At 43.4% G+C, this 25,127-nt stretch overlaps 1 protein-coding gene across 2 annotated transcripts in view; it reads right to left on the bottom strand.

Annotated features, from left to right (window-relative positions):
• MCC (MCC regulator of Wnt signaling pathway) overlaps positions 1-25,127 on the bottom strand; it is a 377,449-nt gene that overhangs the window by 259,014 nt on the left and 93,308 nt on the right. The window contains exon 1 of one of the 2 annotated variants that reach the window (XM_074995216.1): positions 7,980-8,613. The exons of the other annotated variant lie outside the window; for it this stretch is intronic. Within the exon in view, the coding sequence (XP_074851317.1) occupies positions 7,980-8,036 (57 nt within the window). The 5' untranslated portion in view covers positions 8,037-8,613. Of the gene's footprint in view, positions 1-7,979; positions 8,614-25,127 lie in introns of those variants that run through there. 2 annotated transcript variants of the gene reach the window in all.

The raw sequence follows: 25,127 nt of genomic DNA, 5'->3' as shown, positions 1-25,127 counted from the left end.
CCTCAGGCGCATCCTTGAAATATCATGGAAGGACAGAGTGACCAACACCGCCGTCCTCGAGCAAGCTGGAATCCCAACCATGCACACCCTCCTCAGGCAACGTCGACTCCGCTGGCTTGGCCATGTCCACAGGATGAATGGTGGAAGGATTCCAAAAGACATCCTGTATGGTGAGCTAGCCTCTGGCAAAAGACCTCCCAGACGCCCACAGTTGCGCTACAAAGATGTCTGCAACAGAGACCTCAGAGAGGTAGACATCGAGCTGGACAACTGGGAAGAACATAGCAGATGACCGCAGCAGATGGAGGCAGGGGTTACACAAGGGCCTTCAGAAGGGCGAGATGAAGATCAGACAGCTAGCAGAGGAGAAGCAAGCGCACAGAAAGCACACTAAGGACTTGCCAGACACCCACTACATCTGCAAGAGATGCAGCAAGGACTGTCACTCTCGTGTGGGTCTTCATATAGTCACAATACACGCTGTAAATGAAGTCCTCAATTGAAACTTTAAAGGGCGCGATCCATAGTCTATGCAGACTGAAGGATGCCTACTACTACTGTTCCCAGTATTGTGAATGGTTAAAAACGGATAAATAGATCTAAGAATGCAAGTAAATATGTTAATTTTCTTAACCACTGAGATCTAAGCAGAGCTAACGAAAAGCAAAGCAAAAAAATTAGGAACCACGGAAGAAGGGATATTTTTAGTTTGCTTCTTTGGAAAGCACATACCCATTAGAAAAATTATGTCCCCATCACAGTTTACACAGCACATATTCACGTAAAACAAACACACATATGTAAAATAAGGAATGTTTTATACAAATGAGGTACCAGCGCTCAATCTGCAGAAACCTTTCTTAGGAAGTAATTCCACCTGTAGCAGATGTTCACTCCTTCCACTGACTTTATAAATTATTCCTGTTTACACAACCAACCACAGAATTGGGCTCTTAAATATATACCTGTGAACAATCCTGCGAACATTTGTACCTGTGTTTAACTTTACTATGATGAGTAGCCCCATGGTACACTACTAAGGTGAGTAAAAAATAAGCACATGGATAAACATCATTGTCATATATGGAAATGAACTATGTAATAAGAACACTGTGCACATTTACTCAAACATTATGCAAAAAAGTGGGAACATTCTACTGTACAGATCCTCTTTAAACACTGTGGAAAAACTGGGTGAGAAGGAGGCCTGCCTCATGTGTAATTACAAATAATTTTTCTGCATTACTGATTGTCTGTAACCCACTGCTTATGTGGTATTCATGCTGTCAGCTTGTAAGACCATAAAGTTACACACTCAAGAGTTAATGCTCGCATTGGACTAAATACAGAGATCTGAACTGTGATTATTTAATTCTGGGTGTTCTATCCCAGACTGATCAAATCTCAGTGTGAAACATCTCCAAATGATGCTCCACACCACAGCACTGGCAGCAGCTAGCCTGTTTCACAAAGCTACAACCAGGCCTTGTTGGACCTCATTAAATTATTTACAATATTAACAAAGTCAATCCTACAGTCTGATAAATGGCAGTAATGTTACAGTCAGCCATTTGCAGATTTTTCTGACCAACCTCTAACACGTTTTCACCCTGAATTAAGCAAGTTTAGTACAGTAGGCCTTGTTACTTTGTAAGGAGAACCTTACCTTTTAAAAGTTCTCTCTGCAGTGACCCCATATTAATATGTTCAATGGTTAAACAACTATTTTTTTCTTTTTTTGGTGGGAAAGTGGAGGGAGGGGAGTCAACCAGAGATGCTGCCACTGCGATGTGCGCCCATACTGACAAGTTTAACGCTGGAGCAAAACCACGTACACACGTCTTTTTGCATATATGGTGGAGGAAGAGTTATATTTTTGTTAGCTTTTCCAAATATTCAGGGAAAAAAAAGCAACCCTTGTAAACTGTATAGCTAGTGATTAATTTTACCTTCTATTTTGTGGGAATATACCTTTAGGGAGTTCTATATTTCCCACCGATTCTAATGATCAATGCACCAGGTTCCAATGATGGAACTGTGAAGTGAGGTTATAACTCCCCTAAATAATAATGTACACACCCACTACCCTATATTTCCACAAAACCAGAGGCAATAGGTAATGCCAATAAGAAGGTGGTTACAGAGCAAAAAAAGTCACTAAGACTGTATGAGCTGAAGAAAATTCCCACTGCAGCCAGTTCCCTTTGTTTCCTTCAAATGACTGTGGTTGTCCTCTCACGCAATGGCCAAAATCAAGAGCCATAAAGCAGGATGGAAAGCCAGAAGAGTATAAAGGGACAGGGGGAGAGAGAGAGAGAAAGGCAAAGAGAACAGGTAAAACTCTGCAAATCCCCAGATATCCACTTGGAATCCATGGGTAGTGGCATCCACAGATGTGTATACATATATCCAAGGCTCAATTTTGCAGATGCAGACACCAATTTTGTATCTATGCAGGTGTCTAAGACTATGTCTACGAGATAATATTGATCTCAAGGCATTTAGCCCAATTTTACCAAGGGCCTGTCTTCACTGTAAGTTCCATTAGCTTGATTTATGGAGCACTAAAATCCATATAATATCAAAATCATAATACACCTGATGGGTGTAGCATTCAGTTTGCATCTAAAATTCCAAATGCAGGATAGTGAGGAAGCACCATGCCTTTACATCAAATCCATTAGGCTCCAGAGATGTCTCATATGTGCCCCACAATGCCTCACAGTTCCCCGTGCTGGCCCCTCCCATCTCCACTGCTCTCAGGTGTGTAGAAATTAGGTAACAGGAAGACTGTTTCAATTTGGCACCTGGAAGCCCGTAGCTGTAGGGTCATGCTTGTATGAGAGGCTGAGTAAAATCTCTCTCTTTCTTTCTTTGCTATTAGTGCAGCTGTGGGGTCTGTGGTTCTGTGTCTACCTCTGATAGCTGTCTTTTTTTTTTCCCCTGCACTACCTGGAGCCAGCTGCTCCCACCCCACCCCATGTGGCAGCTAGGTTGTGGGTGGGTGGGGGGTGGTCATGTTTGTATGACAGAAAGAGAAACTTCTTCTCAGCTGTTTACTTTTTGTCCTGATCCCCACATCCCTTTCAGTCCCCCTTGCACCCACCCACCCAGTTGCTGCACAGTCTGGAACTTTCCCCACACCCAGTTGAACCACATGGCTTGACCCTGAACCAATAAAAGGACATGCTGAACATGCTGCCATGCAGCTTGCACATGGTGAGGGTCCTGGAGCCAACCAAGGGAAGTCTCTCTTGGCAGCTCAGATATTGGGGGGCTGGCAGCTATTTGGGGGCCTTGTGGCCGCCTGGGAGAAGTCTCCCTCAGTGGCTAATATTCAGGGGCTGGGACCAGACGTGCCCTCCAATGGATCGTCCATCAAGAGGATTTAAACTGTACTCAGTCCAATGTGGCAGTTGTTTCTCAGGCTCCTTCTGTTACCCGTAGGTACAGGAAGTGCCATCAAAAGTTGATCAGGCAGACATTCAGTGTACTTAGATTATGGATTGGGTGCAAGGGTGAAAATTATTGCTCTGAGGATCTTCTTTGCCAGGAGATCTGAATACCAAGCCAAGACTTTCCTCTGGGCTTGGTGGGTGGACAGGTGGTGGTCCTGCCACAAGGTTTCATGGGCTCCCAGTGGCTTTAAGAAGGGCCAGAGGCAGGTGCAGTATAGCCCTTATTTCTGTGAACATTAGGGTCTTTTGGGTCAACAGAAGAAAAAACTTTGTCACTAGAGTGATTATCCTTTGAGACCAAATTTTTGTATGGGCTTGATCCAAAGGCCATTGAAAGCAATGGAGTAGCTCTACAATTACCATGGCTTTCCAAGTAAGGCTTGCAGTGACCAACTGAGCCATAACATATTTGATGATCCATTACATTTTCAGTGTTTGGCCTGTGCCTATTATTAACACATACATTTCCAGATTTTGGAATGGGTGCAACGATGAAAATTCTTGTTCTGAGGATCTCCTTTGCCAAGAGGTCTAAGCCCAGATCCAAGCCTGGGCCTGCTGGTAATAAGGGCAAGCAACTAAAGCAGCCATAATTGATTCAAGGATCCATTGCATTTTCAGTGTAGTGCCCACATCTACTTACACATACCTTTCAGGAGCAAAGTCTTCTTTTGAGGGTCTGCTTTGCCAGGAGGTTTAAATCCAGATGCAGTTGGTGGGTCCTGCCCCGGAGTGTCGCCCAATATCCTGGGTATGGATGTAGCATTGGCTGGTTCTCCTTCACCTTTGCCTGGACTTCCTCTATGCTGCAGTAGGGGGTAGCCTCATTCCGCAAGGGTGATGACCATCCGGCATAGGCTTGGGCATTATGGCACTTCACCTTGAGGTCTTGGAGAACATCCTCCTCACCCCACAGGTTCAGGAAGGTCTGCACCTTTGGCCCAGTCCAGTATGTACCCACTTCTTGGTGCCCTGGTCTGGTTCCTAGGACCCCACTGGATGATTCCTTGAGGGCTCAGGGAGTCTTGGCCTCCCTCCTTGTGTGCCATGTAGAACGTTGGCTGGAAAGGAGTGGGTGCAAGGGTGTTTGCACAGAAGCTTGTAGCTCTGCTGTTTGCACACACGCAGAAATTGGTCACTACAAAATTATTGATCTGTGGATCTTCTTTGCCAGGAGGTCTAAATCCAGATTCAAGCCTCCAAAGATCCAGTGCTTTTGTGTCCCATTTTGAAAACCTGTCTGTTTGGGAAACCCAAAATCTTTTTTCTAAACTTTCTTAAGCCCTTTACTACCCCTCCCTTCCCCTCAGTTATAAAAAGTACATCTCTTAAGACAGGCAAGCCAGATTCTGCCTGGAAAAAGGGACATTTGGTTAACATGGCAGGGGAATGAGAGAAATGAAATGTGGGAAGATGTCAGATGCCCACAGCCACTTGAGGGTCATTTTTTCCCCCATGCTGCACCAGTGAAAATAGCCAGAATGATATGGGGCTCAGGGACCTGTAGGATCAGTTCCCACAATACAGTGCAACAGTCGATTTTGCCAACTTGTGTGTGGCAGCAATAAGTCAATTTTTTGAGGAGCATGTGGGAAGGTGAGGATGCTGAAAAAAATAAGTTTTATAAAACGCAGCACTAATAAATAGATTTTAATCGAAATAAGGTATTCCAGAAGAGGTATTCTCACATAGCTTATTTAGAAATAACACAGCTATACACAAAAGTGCATTCTGAAATAGCACTTAGCTATTTCAAAATACAGCAGCTACACGCAGAGTCTATTTTGAAATAAAGCCATTGGCTGCACAATGGCTTATTTTGAAATAGGCGCTATTTTTCATAGAATGAGGTTAACCAATTTCAAAATAAGACAACTGCTCTTTTGAAATAGTGGTTGCATTGCGTAGACTCTAGGATAGTTATTGCAAAACAGCAGCTGTGATTTCGAAATAACTTTGCTGTATAGACCTACTTGTAGAATATAGATACAACACAAACAAACCAAGCACACAAACACCATTTACATAGCACCTTTACATCTTTTAAGTATTCTTATTAATAGTTTCTCAGAAAAGAAAGTGTCATCTTTCGAAAAAACTTCTTTCAAAAGATCACATTCACACACAAAATAGCAGATTGAAAGACCTATCTGCTCTTTCAATAGAGAGCATCCACACAGCCCCTACTCTTCTGAAAGAACGAGCCAGGTATAAAAAAAATCTGGTGCCATGAGGACAGCTCTTTTGAAAGAAGGCCCTGTGGAGTGTCCACACACACACACACACACACACCCACCCCTTCCCCCCCAGAAGAATCTTTCAGAAAAAGGCACTCTTCCTCATTTGGGAGAGGAAGAGATCTGCTGAAAAAAGGGCTACATTCATTCAATTTCAGACTGAAAGAGTGCATTGTGTGTGTAGACATTCAGCGGGTTTTTTTTGGAAAAGGCCAGGCTTTTCCGGAAAAAAACTTGCTAGTGAAGATGCAGCCAGGATGGGAGAGCCAGCCCTCCCCCCAACAGCCCCCACCAAAATTCCACAGAAAATCACTGAATACAAGGCTAGAAGAACTCTCTTCATATGGCTTAAAGTCCCGCTCAGTTACTGATTAAAACAAATACAAAATGAGTAATAACATTCCAAAGCAACACACCAAGATGAAAATGCTATTACAAAATACCACGTGCTCTGGATGATTGTCCAAGCATCACCCTCCCAACTCAACTGTGCTGGTTGAAACATTTACTTTTGAAACAGGTATAAAACAAAACACAACCCAAAGTTAGGAAAGATTTGATATTTCACTGATCTGGCTTAAAAAGCAAACAGACCAGGAGAATATAATCCTGCTCTCACTGATGTCAATGACAACATGCTCCTTGACTTCCCTGAGAACACAACTCTGAAGACTTCACAATCCTACTTAAAAGTAGCATGGTCAGAAGTGAAGTGCTATTCAAACTTCTGTAGCACGAACACAGATAATTTAAAAAAAAGCAATTAAGCTTATAATAGTTTTCATACTAAAGCTATAAAATATACAAAAATGAAGCACAGGCACACACTGAGTCCTACTAAAATGCAAATAACCTGAGAGGGCCTCCATCAACCCAGCAAGCACATAGATTTCTGCATAAAAGCTAGAAGAAGGGTTTGACCAGAGACACCAGGGCTGTCTCCCATTCTAGGAAGAGCATCCAGGGATCTTTCTTTTTTATGCTGAGTAGACAAGACCTCTGTTCTGAAGTTTCCTTTTAAAAGATCCCCACACAGTTAATGAAATGGAACTTTTATTACTTACATGATTAACAAAATGTGCATGTAGCACTTATTATGGAAGAAAATTTAAATAAAAATACTGTATTGGTTCTTATCTTAAACTGCATGATTGTCCATAGACATGAACCCTCTCTCCTCACTTGTTCCTTTCCCAGTGTTCCATTGCCCCTCACTCAATGCTATGCTAGAATGTCAATTTGTTTACTTATTAATTTTATATTTCCACTTTTTATATTGCTAAATAGTTCCCCCCCCCCAGGTGATTGACAGTGATCACACTGAACTCTGTAAACCATTTACTCTTTTGTCTCCTTCCTTCTGTGAAGCACTGTATGATGCTTTTCATCAGAGACAATACTAAAGAAAAACTGCATGGTACATAGAATGCGTCAAAGGAGGAAAAAAGGATTTTTTTTTTAAACCAAGATAGTATGTTCTGCAGAACATTAAAACCATGTTTTAATTCCAAAAAAGATGTTCTAGGTTGTATGCGGTGACCAGTTATCAGCAATTTTCAGTCCAAAACAAAGCTATCCAAATGATGTGGCCAAGACATTTCAAAAACAGTAAAAATACGCAGCTTAGAACAACTGTGTAAATATTTCCATAAGACATGATGTGGCTTTAATTTTTAAATCTTCTGAAAAATCACAATGCTGTCAGAGCATAAAAGAACGGCACACCTTCTAAAGTAATGTGTACTGCAGTTTTTCACACCTACTCTACAAGAAGAAAAAGTTCCAAGTTGCTTATTTCCTCACCCTTCTCCAAACTAAAATAATACTCACCTACTCCTCAAGAAACATTACTTTGGCTGAACATAATCAAATACATCATGCAATTCTACCAAAGTTGTTGGCTTAATAATGCTGTTTGCTTTCCACACTCCACTCCAAATTGGTAACCATCTGCTTAATCTCAATTGGGATCTCTGTGTATTTTACCTAACGCAAAGAAGAACGCTGTGTATAAATGCTGCACTTTGGAAGATGGGGGAATCCTTGCTGAAGACGACAGAAAAATGTCTCTGCATAGTTACAACCATTTGCCTTTTACCACTTATTTCTGACTGAAGCAAGTTCAGGTCATTTCCTGACTGGTATTACAAGTCAGAACAAGATACATGCTCCATTGATCTTTAATGGAAATTCCTGAAGACCAAAAACAAAAAGGGAACAATACTGTATTTTTTAAACAAAAAAGCATTAAAAAAACCAACTGAAGGATATTGAAACTGCTTACCTCGCTCAGCTCTGCAGAGGAGTCATTTCCATATTTCATAGCAACTCCAGAATTCATGATTAGACTTTTTAGGGCTTGGCTATTTGTATTAATGCTTCCAAGCTTTACTCAATTGATTCGACACTCCCTTCTTCTCCAAGATTTTTCTCTATTGCATATTTTGCTCTAGACAGCCATTTTCACTTAACATTTACAGAGCCTAAATTAATGATGCAGTATCTTCTAAAGCAGCCAAATTGGTTTTCATTTCACAAACAATCCATTGCTGCAACAGACTCATTAAAGCTGCAGAATGCAGGGTCACAGAGAATGCAGACTATCAGTAATGATCTCCCGGATACTAGAACTGCCCAAGTCCATGTGAAATCTACGTTTCAGCTCTGCCTCTAGTTTTACACTAAGCTTTTTGCCAGCTAGTTTTGAGGACATCTCCCATAAGGAGTTCAACGTCCCAGCAACTCTTTGGTGAGCTTCATTCACATCAACTCACAACGAGACTACAATCAAAATACTGCTAAGGTCTGAGGAGGAGGAGGAGGAAAAAAACGAGACAAACTGATGCAGCTCTTCACGCTAAAGTTTCCCCCTCCCCTTAGCCTGGAGTTGTAAGTGGTTTATGATCAAACACAGCTGTCTTGCTCGGAGCCAGAGGGTGCATGCACGGGGCGGTGCTAAAGGAGAAAGGGAGGGGGAAGAAAAGAGCCACGCAGAGTTCCTTTTGGAATTACAGGCATCTTTCCAGCTCTCTGTATGCTAATTACTGCAACCAAAACTACAAAGGTAAGCACGCAACAGTACAAGGTACCTGCACAGCCATGTAACTAGACTCTTATCTTCCCCTATTTCAGTGTGCAATTAAATGAGTTTCTTTTTATGACTTCTGAAAACTGAACTGAACCTGAAGTTACATTTAAAAGCCAGGGGTTTCACATGGTATATTAAAATATTGCATAATTTAGGTCACATATTACTAAATGAATTAAAAAAAAAACATTTGAATTCAGCATCCAACTAGTAACCCAGGAAATACCTAGGTATATAGGTTCTTGTACCCAATGTGCTAATTTCAGCAAAACAGACAAAAGAAGATTCAGTGACAACCTTTTCCCCTCAGTCCTTGACTGCTATAGGTACTCATTTACCAAAAATTTGCACTGCATTGCATAGCTAGATTACATTGGTGAAATTAGAAGCTTAAAGTCTCTTATTCTGTTACTGAAGTGCCTCTGCTCACAGCCTACTTCTAAACTCCTAAATCCTAGGAAAAGTTGATTTTTACAAAGAGCAAAAATAAAATCAGGGCAAACAGCAGTTGGGACAAATCCATTTAAACAGGGAGCTATGTTCATTCACGACAAGTACCATTCTGAAAAAGACTCCCTGAATAGGTGTTTTCTTCAACATTAAATCACATAGTCGATAATCAGTATGAGAGAGAAGGACAATTCTTCTGAATCAAAATAAAATATATTCAGGCCAAAGAAGGAAAAAAAAAAAGAAAACAACAGAAATAAAGCCTTTTGGGGTGGAGCAGATCCTGTTTTAATGGATCAGGATCTGCAGGTCCCTCCCCACTCGGGGCAATACCTGGCAGATGTGGATGCTGCAGTCTCCCCGCTAAATACATTCTCTTCTTTCCTCCCCTCTGGGTTACATTTTCCATCATTTCTTTTTCTTCCTGATTTGCTTTCTAGTATCACCGGTTTGTTTTCTTTACCCAGTTCCTTCCCAGTTCAACATACACCCACACTATTTCTCACTCAGTTTTCTGCACCCAAATATCTTATTTTTGTGTTTTCTTCCCTTTCCCACCTCTCACAGTGCTCTCTTACATTCTTGCCTATTTATCTCCTTTGTCCCCAACCAGTGTTCTCTCTCACTCACCTTCTCCCAGCTGCTGGCAATGTACTATGCTGCTCTCTGCTGGCAGAATGCTGCTGTGAATAAGGCAGGGAACAAACAGTATTAAGTAGAGCTGCATAAGAATACAGGGCCAGAGTACGTGCTCAGTGACCCAGCAGCTCTCCAGAAGCAGACAGATGGGCAACCCCACCTCTCTGTACAGTCTGATGTGCCTGACAGGTTGGGAAATATATGCTTTTCTCTTCATATGCAAAATGGCTACTCACTATAATGAGGCTACCCATGTTTTCTTGTTTGAATGCAGAGACACCTGATGGTGAATTACCGTAAAATGTTTTGGTACAATGTAAACCTCAAGTTATTTTATGCATAGGTACAGACTCCGTGGGTGCTCCAGAGTTGGAACACACCCCTGGGGGAAAAAAAGCAGTGGGTGCTTAGCACCCAGAACTTTTTCAATCCTCTGCCTCAGCAGCTCCTGCCAGCCATGGTCCACCAATCAGTTAGTCCCTGTCCTGCCCCCATGCTTTCAGCAGGCTGCCAAACAGCTGACCTGATAGGAGCAGGAGGTGGACCTGGGTGATGCAGGACAAACCCCTTCCAGGCACTGAGACACTGCTCTGCTGCCCTGCTCAGCAACTTCCTGAGAGAGACTTACTGGGGAGCTGACTTCCACTTCCTGCCCTCTTTGGGTTTCCCAACAGCCACCTCCTCCCCAGCCAGACACTCTTAGGCAGTTACAGGGCCAGGCTGCAGAGCCGTGACCGTAAGTGGTCAGCATTAAAAGTGGCCCTGCCTACCAGGGATCGTGGCGGAATGGGTTGGGGGCGGTAGAAGGAAGAGCAAACATGATGGTTGGACAAAGTGCCTATCCACAGTTACCATTGAGTAGCTAGAGTGTGTTGGCCCTGGGTCTGGGTGGGCACATGTGACTCTGACCTGCCCTTTAGATCATGCACTCCCCACTACACTGAAATACAAGTTGAATATGAGGCATTCTCAGAGAAGGGGATGGAACAGGAAAGGGGGTGGGACACTTAGGGGCAGAGTGTAGGATGGTGCAGGGGATTGAGCACCCGCCTGAGAAATCTGTAAGTCAGCACCACGATTTTATGTTTAACAATCCACCACAGCTTACAAAGAAATGAAGAAACACTCCTGTAGCACCTTAAAGCCTAACAAATTACCATACGGCATGTTATGTGTGAAGCTACAAACTAACACTGCCACCCCTCAAGGAAATTAAGAATATTTTACTCTTCCTGTGTTAACCTATCCAAATAAAATGTCAAGAGTGACTTTACTCTGAAACAGTAATACACTCCGTAGTGAAGACCTAAATTTATCCTCAGGCAAGCCCATTTCACATAGGACTACAGTATTACAGTAAAATCTCTATTATTAGACATCCCCGGGAAACTCGGGGTGCTGGATAATCAAATGTGCCAGAGGGTGGTGTGGAGTTGGCAGCCCTGCTCCACAGTCCTGCTGCCACCAGCCAGTCAGCTGGCCCTGGCCCATCAGCCAGCTCCAGCTGGCTAACCAGTCCTGAAGCCACGGTGTGCAAATTAACACAATGTTCGGGTTATCTGGGTGCCGGATAACTAAGCTTTTACTGTACATCCTTACACAATCCAACCAAAAGAAAAAGAGATGCACATCCTAAATAATTCTGTTTTGCCCTATTAGGGTCAGCAGTCTCTTTGAGCTACTTGATGGCTCGCCTGTGGCTGAGACAATAGAGCAAGATGCTATAATGATAATTAATGATAATTAATTAATAATAAAACCCTTCTGCTCTAAACATGAGAATGGATTTGAGATGGACTCCATTTTTCCATCATTTTAAGTGATTCTACACTTAACGCACCAAATGGTGCATATGCCCCCTTTTTCAAATGTCAGCCATTCTCTAGATTTGACAAAAACACTGTAGAGGAAAATACAGAATAAATGTTGGAAAAGTAAAAATTGAATTAAAATACATTCAGACATGCCCAGAAATACCAGAAGACACAGGGTAAAACTGTAAACACTGAGGAAAAAAATATATTCTTCCCAGATGACTCTCACTACTAGTGCTGGAACACTGTAACTGGAATATATAGGGTTACATAAACTATGAACTAAAACAGAGAATATGTGCTGACACTGCACACTCGGTATTGAAAGGCACTTAGCATTTTTAAAGGGTCTTTCATTAAGTATATTATGGGAGCAGCTTAGTTTAGCCTCAACCCCACAAAAAATTTATGCACCTGCTTTGCTTTTTACAGTGTGAGTAGTCCTATTGACTACCTGCAGTGTGTAAAGATAAGTGGATGCATAAATCCTTCAAGTATTGGGATCTTACATTGTTATCAGCTTGAGTGATGATACTCTATTCTGGTCTGTATTATGGAAAATTGTTTTCACTTGGAAATTACTATTTTTATTCTCATGGCAAAGGAGAATAGTTATGTAAAATGTGAGTAAGTTATTTCAAAATGTGGATAAGTTTGAATGCATTAAAAACTGCCCTGAATTAAAAGTCGCCTTGTTACTTTGCCTTCCCACTTTCCAAATGGCTAAACATCCTTAAAGATAGTAAACTGAAGACTGGTAAATCTGAAAATATAACAAAGCATATGTATTGCTGGATTTTTGTAATGGATAACCAGATTCCCAATCCAGCTTGTGTTGATGTCAATGGGACTTAAAGGCCAGATCCAATGGATTTATTTTCCTCATAGACTTTCATTTGGCACTATGTTTGTGTAAGTTTGTTGCCCTCTCCTGGCTGGTTTCAATTCAGAGAAAACAGAAAGGATCATTCTACATACATGAGCAGATAAAATAACTCTGTTTTTAGTGCACGGGTTAGAAGCCTTTGTTGTTGTCACTGTAAACCCTGGGATCTAGTCTCAGGTCTGAGATGCTTGCCTTAATATTGCGAGGTAGTTTTGTTCTCTCTTGCAAAAATAAAATCACTACCATATAAAATTTTTCAAGTTATTCTAGTTGTCAGTTAGAACTCTGTTCTAAAAGTCTTGAATAAATTAAGGAGTGTTAAAATGACTTTAAAATGGATGCTCTATGAAACTTTCATGAAGAGTCGACTGTTGTGTGGGGCTCTCAGACCAATGAAATCATTTTACGTTGCAAAAATCAACAAGTAGGCTGATCTAACTGAGTACCCACAGGCAACCTCACTGTTTATAAATTCATGTATAGTACCAGGTTAATAGGAACCTTATACAGTAAAAGTCAGATTACCCAGAATTTGGAAAATTGGAATGTTCAATTAACCAGAAACTGCTCAGCTGGCTTCCACAGGGCTGGGGCAGCCAGCTACGTGGTGGGGGCCAGTGGCCAGGGGAGGGAACTGCCTGGCTAGGGCCATCAGCCATGCCATGGGGCCAACATCTGGCACATTTGATTATCTAGCACCCCCCAGTTCCCAGGGGGTGCTGGATAATAGAACTAATACAGTAAATGCTACAGGTTGACCTTCTCTAATCCAACACTCTCTCATCCAGCAACATCCATAATCTGGCATGATTTTAGTTAGCCAGATGACCACTTTCCATAGTGTGGCCAAGTTTCCCAAGGTCCCATAAAGTTTGTTTGCAGCCACCAATCCCGGCTCTCAGTGTTCTGTGCTGTTATTCAGCTGTAATTTAACTCTAAATGTTTTCCAAGAGTCCAGTAAGCAGTGGATGTGTTGACAATGTGCTAGACAATATCAACCTCCCGTGGTCCAGCAAATTCTCTTGTCCAGCACCAGTCAAGTCCCAGGGTGCTTGACAAGAGAGGTTCAATCTGTAGTAGATTAGATGTGTTGTTATAATGTCTTTTACTATAGGCAGCTTTCAAGGGCAAGAACAATAACATATTTCAGAAAAAAGTAATTTTTATTGACACGGAGAGGAAGAAGTCTTGTGGCCACAGGTACCAACTTCCCCTGTAGCCAGGAGGCCATGCCCCGAACTCCATCTCTTCCCCCACACCTTCTCACCTCTGCTCTATCCCCTGCACACCCCCATTCCACTCATGTCCCAAAGCCTGCTTGAGCTCCACCCCCATTCCATCCCTACCTCCGAGCCTCACCCTTCTTCTTCCCTGCCTCCTCCTCCTCTCAGGGCTTCCTAAACACCATGAATCAGCTGTTTGTGGCCTCCTGAAAGCAACAGGAGCGTGGGCGTTGGTCCTCATGGCCACCAGCAGATAAGAGGCACGGGGAGGGAGCTTGGCTGCCAAGGGGTGCTCAGCACCCATTAATTTTTTCCAGTGGGTGCTCCAACCCCGAAGTACTCACAAAGTTGGCAGCAATCCTGGTCAGTTTCCACGCTGTCACTGGTGGCAGCAGAGAGCCAACATCCCCACTCCTGTTAGGGGTGGCAGAGTCAGGCTGCCACCCCTGACAGGAACAGGAACCATTCCTGTGAGGGGCAGCAGCCAAAAGTCAGGCTGCTGCCCCTGAGAGGAGCAGGAAAACTGACCAGTGCATCCGCACTGGTCAGTTTCCCCTCTCCTGTGAGTGGTGGGCAGCCCAGAGCTAGGTTCTCAGCTGCCCCTCACTCACAGAAGACAGCACACTGACCAGTGCTGCACTGGTCAGTTTCATGGCTCTCCCGAGTTGCACAAATTTTGACTTATGCAGGGTTGTGCAAGAACGCAACCTCCGCATAAGCTGAGGGTCTAATGTAGTCATGATAGCGGTGGCGTGGGCAGCAAGGCGTGACAGCACACGCTGGCTGTGCTGCGTACAAACCAGCCCAAGTCCTCTGAGCATGTACTTGGTACAAATAGTTCACTATGCTGGTCACTGCTGCCCCCGCTACCACAGCAATGCTACTATTTTAAGCATGCTAATTCCAAGAAAACTGGTGTAAGTACGTCTAAGGCGAGCACATCTAATACAAGTCAGGAATCACAAACTAGATGCTAGCATAAACATAACCTTAATATGTAATAGAGTAAACGTAACATAGCTCAGTAAAGCCTTTACCTCAGTTGAGCCCAGTCATTACTACCACAAAACAAATAAATAATATACTGGATATCATTCATTGTCATTGAAGCTAATGGGAATTGAAACAGACAATGAAAAATATATTATACCAAACTAAAGACAACAGATTGAGCTTCTCCATGTACATAATGTATTCCCTTCAGTCAGTGCTCTTTATAATCCTGACATGACCAGCTACTGAGGGTGCATACTGCTTTCAGAAAAGTGAAGTTTCACTGACAGTGTCTTCCTGTGATAATTTCAGAATCAGTAGGGAATTCAGTCTTCTACTTTCTAACCTTTACTGGAGAGATCATAACACAGTCATCACTCATAAAGAGGTTTTTCATCATTCTTGTTTTATCAGATGCAGAATGACAACTGCAATGCAAAAAGCAGCTAATTTCTTAAATATAAATACACACAAAATACAAATACATCTATACATCAAGTATATAAGTAAAAAAAAATGCTGGGCAAGTGATTCCACTCCATATGGAACACGAATGACTAGCCCATCTCAGCTTCCGCATGCATGAAATGTTACCTCCAGTTAACTTCCTAAATGTTTCCTAAATATTTTGCCATGCTAATTCCTGCGTAACTACTGCAATTAAACCTGTACCCTTCACAGTCAAGCAAAAAGAGAATACTCCTATATTGCAATATTATTAGAGCAGATTCCTGTTTTCACTTCAGCCCCAAATACACAAGAGTCCTAGTATTAGTGGCTTGTATTTCCAGGGTACTCGGAAGGTTAACATGGAGTTTTGAAGAGGGAATTCAGTACAATACTTGGATAAAATTTCCAGACTGTTCCTTATTCAATAAAACAAATGCATTCCGATTTTAAAATATGGTAAGAAAGGATGGGTTGCTCTTCTTGATGGAAATGATTCCCAGCAATAATACTGAAGGGTTACCCACTTGTACCAAGAGAAGAATACCCGGTGCATTTGAAACAACTGAAAGTAACCCTGCCCTGAAAAAATGCTAACTTTGGAAAAACACGAGTCTACTTCACTTCTCTGCCTCTTCAATTACACTACCTTGATTTTTCTAAAATGGGTAGCACATCTCGAGTAATGGGATTTCCAAATAGCACTTCAATCACAGATATCTCTTTGTCTCTCTCCAGTACTAAATCCATTTAAGATGTCATGTCCTTGGCCAGATCCATCTTCTTTGCACTTTACATTTGATCACTTTAATCATCCCCTATTTCATGTCACCAAGCCACACGCCAGTCTGTCAAAACCTGCAGCCTTAGTTATCTGTCTTTTCATCCACCACCATTGTCATTCCACCTGACCCCACAATGGCTCAAGAACAGGTAGATCAAGCAAGGCACCAGGAAACAGACACGTGCCTGTTACTCTAAGAGGACAGCAGAAAAAATGGTAGAAAGTTATGTTTCTCTCACAACCACCTCATCTCCCTCACCATCAGCTGCTTACCCCCCTCTCTATCCATAAACTTAGCCGTCCTGTGGAGTACAGTCTTTCTGTCACATCCTTCACTTTTCCCTATTCTCTCCACCTCCTGCTTAGCTGAGCTGTCAGTTCCTCCCCGCAACATGTTATTTCTCCTCTTTTCTCCCAAAGTCGCCCCCGATTATTAGCTTCCAATTTCAAATATCACACTGCACCAGCTCCCATGCTCCGGAAACAGTCCAGGGCTCTTGCATACTTATTCAACAAAAATTTGATCCTATCCTCCTTCATTTCTGCTCAATTATTTGTCAAATGCCTATTTCCCTAGCTGAAGCAATTCCAATGTCTACAACACCTGTTTATTTACACCTTAAATTCCCAGTATTCCCCACTTGTATCTTGCTCGCTCTTCATACAACATTTTGCTGGCTTTTTCAAAGAACAGAGCTGTGAGATCTGCCATGACATCCATCTTTCCCCATCCCAACACCTTCTCCTTCTTTGGCTTGGCTCCGATACTGAGGTTTCCGATACTGCCTGTCCTACCCCCCATCTCCATTCCATCTTACTACTTGATCTACCTTACTCTGATGCTCAATTCCTCCCTTCCCTTCACCAAACAAGCAGACCATGATCCCCTCTCCTGTCTCAAAGAGACATGCATCAATTCATCAAGCAAGAAACCCTGCAATCATTGCCTGAAGTTCCTTGGCTTTAACTCCACTCTGCTTTTTCCATCATCACTGAGTGAAATTCTCAACAATATTAAACACAGCTGGTCAGCTGGGGTTTTTAATTGGTGTGTAGACACGCTCACTGAGAGCCACATAACCCTTTCAGTCAATACAAAACAATATTAGTATCAGAACAGAACTCTCCGGGGACCTCTCCTATTTTCAGCAGGGCTGCCCCTGCTTGACACCTTGCCCTTCCATGACTTTCGCAACAGGCTTGTTCTGGGCCTCTTTGTCCTTCTTACTATTCTTTCAGTGTCTCTTTAGACAAGCCTTCCTCCCCATTTCCTTTCCTCACGGATCCCTCAGGGCCCTGTCAAGTCCTCTCCTTCTCTGTGGAAGAGCTTACTTGCTTACACAGTTTCAACTACAATGTCTACACCAGCAACTCACAAACTTTCCTCTCCAGTTCCTGAACAAACACTTCTCCAGCCAATCAACATATTTCTGCCTCTCTGCAATATCCCTTTTCCTGAACATTCACACATTTCAAAGAGCTGTAAGTGATCTTCTAATCCTATTCACTCCTTCCTGTCTCTTTCACTGGTGCACACACCACAAGTTACTAACCCAGATCTGCACAGTAAGGGACATTTTTATTTTCGCTCTACCTCCCTACACATCTCTTAAGAGCTATTCTTTTTCTTCTTCTATTTTTAGCTCAAGTGAGCATCCAGGACATTGCCATATTCCATTGATTAATGTTAGCTCCTCTTTGGCCTTGCTGGTATGTGTACGCTGAAATGAAAGACATGGCTGTGACTGGCCTAAGTCAGGTGAACTTGAGCTAAAAGGTGTTGGGCTACAGGGCTAAATATTGTTGTTTAAATGTTCGGGTTGGAGCCCAGGCTCTGGGACCCTCTCCTGTTGCAGGATCACAGAGCTCAGGCTCCAGCCTGAGCCTAAAAGCCTGTGCAGCAATTTTACAGCCCTGCAACAGAAGCTGCATAAGCCCGAATCAGCTAACCTGAGCCAATGGGGTATTTAATTGCTGTGTAGACACACTCACTGAGACCCACCTAATCCCTGAAGTCAATACAGAATGCAGTTGATCTTCCCTGGCCTATAATATAACCACACTACTTTCTCCCTCTTTAAATTCCTTCACTGGCTCCCTGCTTCTCTACTGCATCAAGCTCACATAATCTTCAGGGTCCACTTAACTCTGTCCTACCCTACTTATCCAGCAATCTCATTTTACATTCATTCCTTTCACTGACTACTCTGCTCTACCACTAACGCTATCCTGCTTATCCACATCTCCTACAACCTTGTCTGTGTTTATTTTTTATGCTTCCACCTATGCATGGAATAACTTTCTTCAGCTTGACAGTAAAGCTACTAACCTTCTCTTTTTAAGCCCCATCTCAAAGAACCATTTCTTCTTCAAGATCTGTGGGAACCATGCTGAATAAATCTACTCCTATTCATTTCATTTCTCTCACCCAAAAAGCCAAACCTCTTTTAAAATACCTGTTTTGCTCTGTCATGATGTGTAAGTGGCCTCACAGAATAACTGCATAATGTCAGCGCTCCCCCTCTGCCTCTGCCACTCCCTTCTGTCTGATTGTTCCCTCCTACTGAGTTAGTCAAGATCCTTTTCTAGGTTCCTGGGACAAAGACCTCTTATCTGTTTATGAAATCACCTAGGATGCTTTCGGATGCTGTTATAACAAATAATATTTTTTCTTTCTCTCTTCCTAACACAACACAAAGGCTATGTCTACACTAGCCAAAAACTTCGAAATGGCCATGCAAATGGCCATTTCGAAGTTTACTAATGAAGCGCTGAAATACATATTCAGCGCTTCATTAGCATGCGGGCGGCTGCGGCACTTCAAAATTGCCGCGGCTCGCCGCCACACGGCTCATCCAGATGGGGCTCCTTTTCGAAAGGACCCCACCTACTTCGAAGTCCCCTTATTCCTACTTTGAAGTAGGCGGGGTCCTTTCGAAAAGCAGCCCCGTCTGGATGAGCCGCGTGGCGGCGAGCCGCATCAATTTCGAAGTGCCGCGGCCACCTGCATGCTAATGAAGCGCTGAATATGTATTTCAGAGCTTCATTAGTAAACTTCGAAATGGCCATTTGCATGGCCATTTCGAAGTTTTTGGCTAGTGTAGACATAGCCAATGTGTCTGCACACACTCAGCATTCATGTAAAAATAAGATTTACCTAATAAAAAGTACTTAACATCTCTTTAAAAATGCATGGAGCGGAGAGATACAATGTCCTTAACTCCCACTCACTTCCTTAAGATTATAGCTTAAAGTAGGCAGTGTTACGTAACAGAAAATGCAAAGGGTAGGAAATTGGAGCTGGGCTTTTAGCCTAAGGGCACAGGCCTCACTCAGGCACACTGGTAGGTTCTTATTACATTATGAACTCTTCACAGAATAGAAATGGCCCTTTCTGAAATTCAAACAGTTTGCTTCCTACAAAGACAAAAAGTGGCGTTTACCCCATATGTTGCAAGATGGCTGTTATCATAATTAGTCTCTCCCTGCTGTGGCTATTGTCATGCGAATTTGTATTCTGAAATGAACCGAGCACACTGAAGTTTTCCCACAAAATGGTGAAGAAAAGAAAGAGGAGAGCAGAAACACTCCTTTCCCCCAGAGTGTAACGAGGGGCAACTGGTGGTGGTGAGGGGCTGGCACTAGCAGCAGGGGTCCAGCATGCCCCTGCACTCATGGGTGAGGGAAGCTACTGGAAGCCAGGCTTGAAGGGAGCAGAGCAGGCTTGGGCTGGGTCGTTGCACTTCCCACAGTAAGTGTGTCAGGGAGGAGGTTTGTGACCCCAGCTGTGGGTGCCAGACCCTGCTAGGCCCCTGGGCTGCATTACTCTGGGACTCAGGGGAGGGGGCTTAGGGAAAGGGTAGGATGGGGGGGGAAGTGTCAGAGCCTAGTGTGGAGAACGGACTGTTCCTCCCTCTCCAACTCCGGTACAGTGCTAGGTGTAAGTCATTGTAAAGGGGAAGGTGATGCTGGGATGCCCTGGTTGGTGGCTCCTACAGCAGGCTCATCTGCTAGTGCTGGCTGGGCTGGGGAGAATGGGACTTCCTCTTCCCCTGCAAGGTGCATTTGTGGGCAGGGCCAGTCCCAGTCCAGATCCAGAAACCTGCCCCAGCTGCCAGAAGCTCTACAATTCGCGTCCTCCCCCTGTTTCCTGCTCCCTCATCTGTCCAACCCCCATACATACATCTACCCACCCATTCCACTACCCAGAATCTCCCCACAAAGTCCCCCATGGTTGAACTCTGATACCACCAAGCCTTATCCCCTGCATTGGGTCCTGCCCGCAACCCCACGGAGCCCAACTCCTCCACAGCAAAGAGCATCTGAACCCCTGCCAAGCCCTTCCCCTCTACATCCAGACCAACCCCGGTGAGCCCTCCCGCACTTGAACCTCCAGCCTGCTGCGCCCCAGCTACCTTCCCCTGAACCCCTTACAAAGTCTCATTGTCCCTGCACACAGAACCTGCCCACTAAACCTCTGTGCATCCAGATCCTCTGGCCTCCTGCACCTAGACACCTCCTCCCCAACCTGAGCTGTCAGGAGACAGACTGCCCCACCCAGAACACTGTCACCCCATGCCAGGATCCCCCCTGACACTAAACCCCTCTACATTTGGACCCTACCAGGCTGACCCTGCCTGCTCGCTGCTGGTGTATCTGGCACAGAGGGACAGGCCCCAGGGTGTTTATGGGAAAGGCCTGGCCTTTCCATTGCGCTGTCAGGGTGTAGGCAGCTTCACCACCACCAAGTCTGTGTCCTGGGATTTGCAGGGAGGCAACACAGGTATCTCCCATCTCTGTACATTCAGTGTCCCCTGCTCCACACTGCCATACTGCAGCCTCCACATTTACTGACAACAGAATTTGAAATTTTATGTGCAAACATTTTAATTGTTTGGCACATAATTCCCTCAGGAACAAGAAATACCAAACTGTGCTCGCAGAAGCCCTGCTACTAACACTGTTCGGCAATCTTTTCGGCAGGCTAAAAATCGTGGGGTTAATTGCACTGCTAGAAGGTCCTTGTCCTGGGCCTCAGGCATATGCACAACATCAATACAAAATTCTATTTTAACTGTCAGCGTTGGCTTTGTCTTTGAAGTCAATTACCCTTGATTTTAGTCATGTGGAAAAAAAAAAACCAGATCTGAAAGTCTGGATCTGCACCAGCAGTCTCTTTCTAACTAGGACGCCAGGAAAGAGAGGTGTGAAACACTTTCTAAACACCACAGGTCACAGCGGGGGGATAAAACACCATTTTAATTACATTAAATTAGAAGGCTTGAATCTGTGTCCTAAAACTTCATGATCTATTAGCACATATATGTGCACACAGCACACTTTGCTGTAACACTTGGCTACGTGCACCATTTTGAATACACAGCTTCCACCATCTGCAAACGAAGGTCACAACATATTACTTGGCTATATGGAGACTACATGACTTGCCTATAAGGGAAAAAAAATCTCATTGCCACATAAAATATCCAATTAAAAATAATAAGAGCATTTACTAAAAAGTTGCCTGAACAAATATGCCTTGTAGTGTGTTCACAGCTTGGCACTTCAAGCTCTGACCCACCACCAAAGGATAGATTGCTGGGGTGACCTTTTAAATATAACACAACTACATCAAAAATTGTAAAAGGGAGCTTTGATGTAGTAATCTACTACTGACGCAAAAATGACATCCATCTGCTACAGAGGCAAGCTTTCATATGAGTTTAATATTTACCTCTTGCTCATCTATATTTTTGTCATGATCCAATAAGTTCAAGAGACAGAAACACTACATTTCACATAACACAGATGAGTCCTGGCAGATCTAATCTACAACCTCTGCTTTTAATTTATATGAGAAAAATGAATGGCTGAGCAGTGCTAGAGGGATATAAAAGCCAGGGTCGTATAAACACAATGCATAATCCTATTACACCTGAGGCCCAGCTCCAAACAAATACACTCCATTACAAATGCTGGCTTGGAATCAGAGACTGAAAAACCAAATGGCTTCCCGCTTCCCACATCCCCAAACAAACGTGAACGTCTGTCACACAAAGCAACTTTCAGCCCACTTTCAGACAAGCCAAGCTTGCTAAATCCATACTCCTATAATCAATTTCCATTTCAATAGAATCACTTTCTAATTGAAGCCTGATGGAATGGAAATGATGGTTGGAGAGAAGTGAAAGAGCAAATGAGTGTGTCATCTCAAGCTGAAGTATTTTATAAAAACAGGTTTCACTGTCCAGACTCCTAGGTCCCTCTTCAACAGTTGCGCTACTTAAATGGGTTTATCTGGCAGAAATCATCAGGCTGCATTTTTAAACACCTGCCTCTGATGACCTAAGATAGATGTTGGGAATATGTGCCTAGGAGCCACAAGATGACAGACCAGTGGGGAGAAAACACATATATAGACAGACTTGTAACTACTAGAACACGTCATTCTAGGACCATAATCCTGTATACCTTAGTCCCAACATTCCTCTGTCGTCTACCTCAGAGCTGTGAAAACTACCAGTAAAATGTGTTTCACCTCCTCTAGTGCACCCAGGAGAAGGGGGGTTGGACCATGTGTCATATCTTTAGGGCATCCAGGAATAACCCAACCCACTCCTGAAGCAGCTGCTTGCTCCTGGGATTCCTAGTGCATTAGCTGCTGCTGCACCAACAATGTGAACCCAGCCTTACAGTAATAAAAATAAGACTACCTAGTGTGATGGCATGGGAACCTCACACTGAGCCTGAAGGGACTAATGAGAGTCTATGGATGAAATCAGACTTGCTCCGCTACACCTGTGGAAAGTGTCATGGCTGGCTAGAGGAGGTAAAAGAGGAAATGGTCAGCTCATGGGTGGCTGACTTGGAGAGAAAGTAAACTTCATGAAGCAGCTTGGGCCAGAGTGTAATTAGGGACTCTTAAGTGTCACAGTCTCCTTGGGGCACCTTGTGCAAACCTTTTCATTCCTTGCCTAGTCTGAATTACCTTTGTTTTGGATCCTTCAGAAGAGTAAACCAGGGAAGAGATTGTGAGGAAGGCACAGAAGATCATGGTTGGAAGAAGCTCAGGCTGAGTCTATACTATGGGATAAATTTGCATTTCAAGGCTTTAGCTCGATATTAAAACATGACTGTCTTCACGTACAACACTGTTAAGTCAATTTATTGAGCCACAATCTCAACTGCAAAATACTGATATTACAGGACGGATATAGCGTCTATCTCAAATTTAAAACCTTGAAACAAGACTAGTGTGGAAACACCATTTCCTTAATTCGAATCTGTTAGCCTCCAGAAGTGTCCCATATGTATCCCCTATCGCTACGTGGTGACCCTCCAAGTATGGCCGCTTCGTTGTGCACTGTTGTCAGGTGTGCAGAAAGAAGGTCAAAGTAAGCCCGTGAAGTTTGGATTGTACTTGAATTTGAATGAAAATCTGATTTGGAATTTAGCAGCCCAGGCCTGCAAATAAAAAGGGCATCCATTATGAAAAAATCCCTTTGCCCATCGTGTTGCACCACATCAGTAGCCATCGCACTGCATCGGTAGCCATTATCGGTAGACCAATACTGAAATCATGAGCACTCAGGGTAGTGATGTGACTAGCATTTCTCAGGCTCGCAAGAGAGCCCCAGCTTGGACCCACCAGGAAATTCTGGATCTCATTGCCATTTGGGGAGAACAATCGAAGAGACTTCGGGTGGCCAACAGAAACATGGCCATCTATGATCAGATGGCGTGCGAGATGGCAGCCCAAGGTTACTCCCGGGACTCTATGCAGTGCCAGGTGAAGGTGAAAGAACTCCATTGTCAGCAACGCAGTCATGACAGCCACCAGCTCGGCGTTCTTGGTCCACAGTTGGGCACAACTGATGTTCCAAAACAGCGTCATTGTCATCGTCATCAGCAGCAGCAGCAGCAGCAGCACTTGGATAGACAAGCGCCATTGAGCTTTGGAATTGAAAGACAAATTGTGTGACAGCCTCCGTGGTTGCCAAAACAATCTGTGCTATTGTCATGATCATGAGGGTTAGCCAGCAGCCTGGGAGCAAAAGGGTTAACCTCCTTGGCCAGGTGGGGTTGGCCTATAGGAATGTGGGTAAAAATTGAATTTTGGCTCCGCCTTCTTCTGTTCCCTGTCTTTTGCTTTTCTTCCCAGCCATAAGGAAAAAAAACACAAAATATCTCCCTCCAAAAACAGGCCCTCCAATCTTCTGTAAGTAGGGTAAAGTTTAAATAAATCCGTTAGGCTTTATTGTTTTATGGTTTGGAAAGTGAAATCTAATGTCTGTGCACTTTTTAAAAATGTTCTTTTACTCTCCTTGTAACTAAGTTCTAGGCCCATGGTAAAAACGCCCCGTGTATTTTACTTTGTAACTCTTCCATCTAGTCATAAGGCTTGCAACATAAATATTGTTATAATAATAAAAGTTCTCTCTTTTTCTTTTTATTAACCTGGTATTGGTTAATGTTTGTGTCCTGGTTATTACTTTTGCGGCTAAAATTTCCCAAGTAGTCTCTCCCTGGTTTCCTTATTATTACTTGGGTGGTGGCAGCAAATTTTATCCCCAAAATCTAAGGATTTTTGAATTTTTGGGGGAAAGTTTATACCAAAACCTGGTAAATAAGGTTTTGGAGGTACTTTTGCTGGCCCCCACTTCTGCATTTATCTTGCTAAACTGGGGAAGAAGCCATGAGAGCTATGATTTGGAGCGTTCATGGATCCATGCTTGTGCTGGAATGCTGCAGCAGGAAATGGCACAATCTCCAGTTCTTCCCAATGAATTCTGGGATAGCGTTTGGAATTCTGAGATTTCAACATGAAATACCCACAAGCAACCGGGGCTAAGGCACTGTGGGATAGGTACCCACAATGCAACGTTCATGCTGTCGAATGTGCCTGGGGCAATGGAGATGCAGAGATTCGACATGGGCAAAAAGTGGGTTGAATTTCAAGAAGCTCTGTGGACACTTTATTTGAATTCATATCATCGAGATTAAGTATTTGATTTTATTGTATAACAAATTTATTTTGTGGTGTAGACACAGCCTCAGGCATGCAGCAGAGGCTCTTAATGAACAAACCTCATGGGCTTCATATAGTGC

Source organism: Carettochelys insculpta, chromosome 5, assembly GCF_033958435.1.
Source record: "Carettochelys insculpta isolate YL-2023 chromosome 5, ASM3395843v1, whole genome shotgun sequence".
Taxonomy (NCBI): domain Eukaryota; kingdom Metazoa; phylum Chordata; order Testudines; family Carettochelyidae; genus Carettochelys; species Carettochelys insculpta.
Note: the sequence above shows the minus strand (reverse complement) of the source record. Positions and strands in the feature narration are given on the sequence as shown.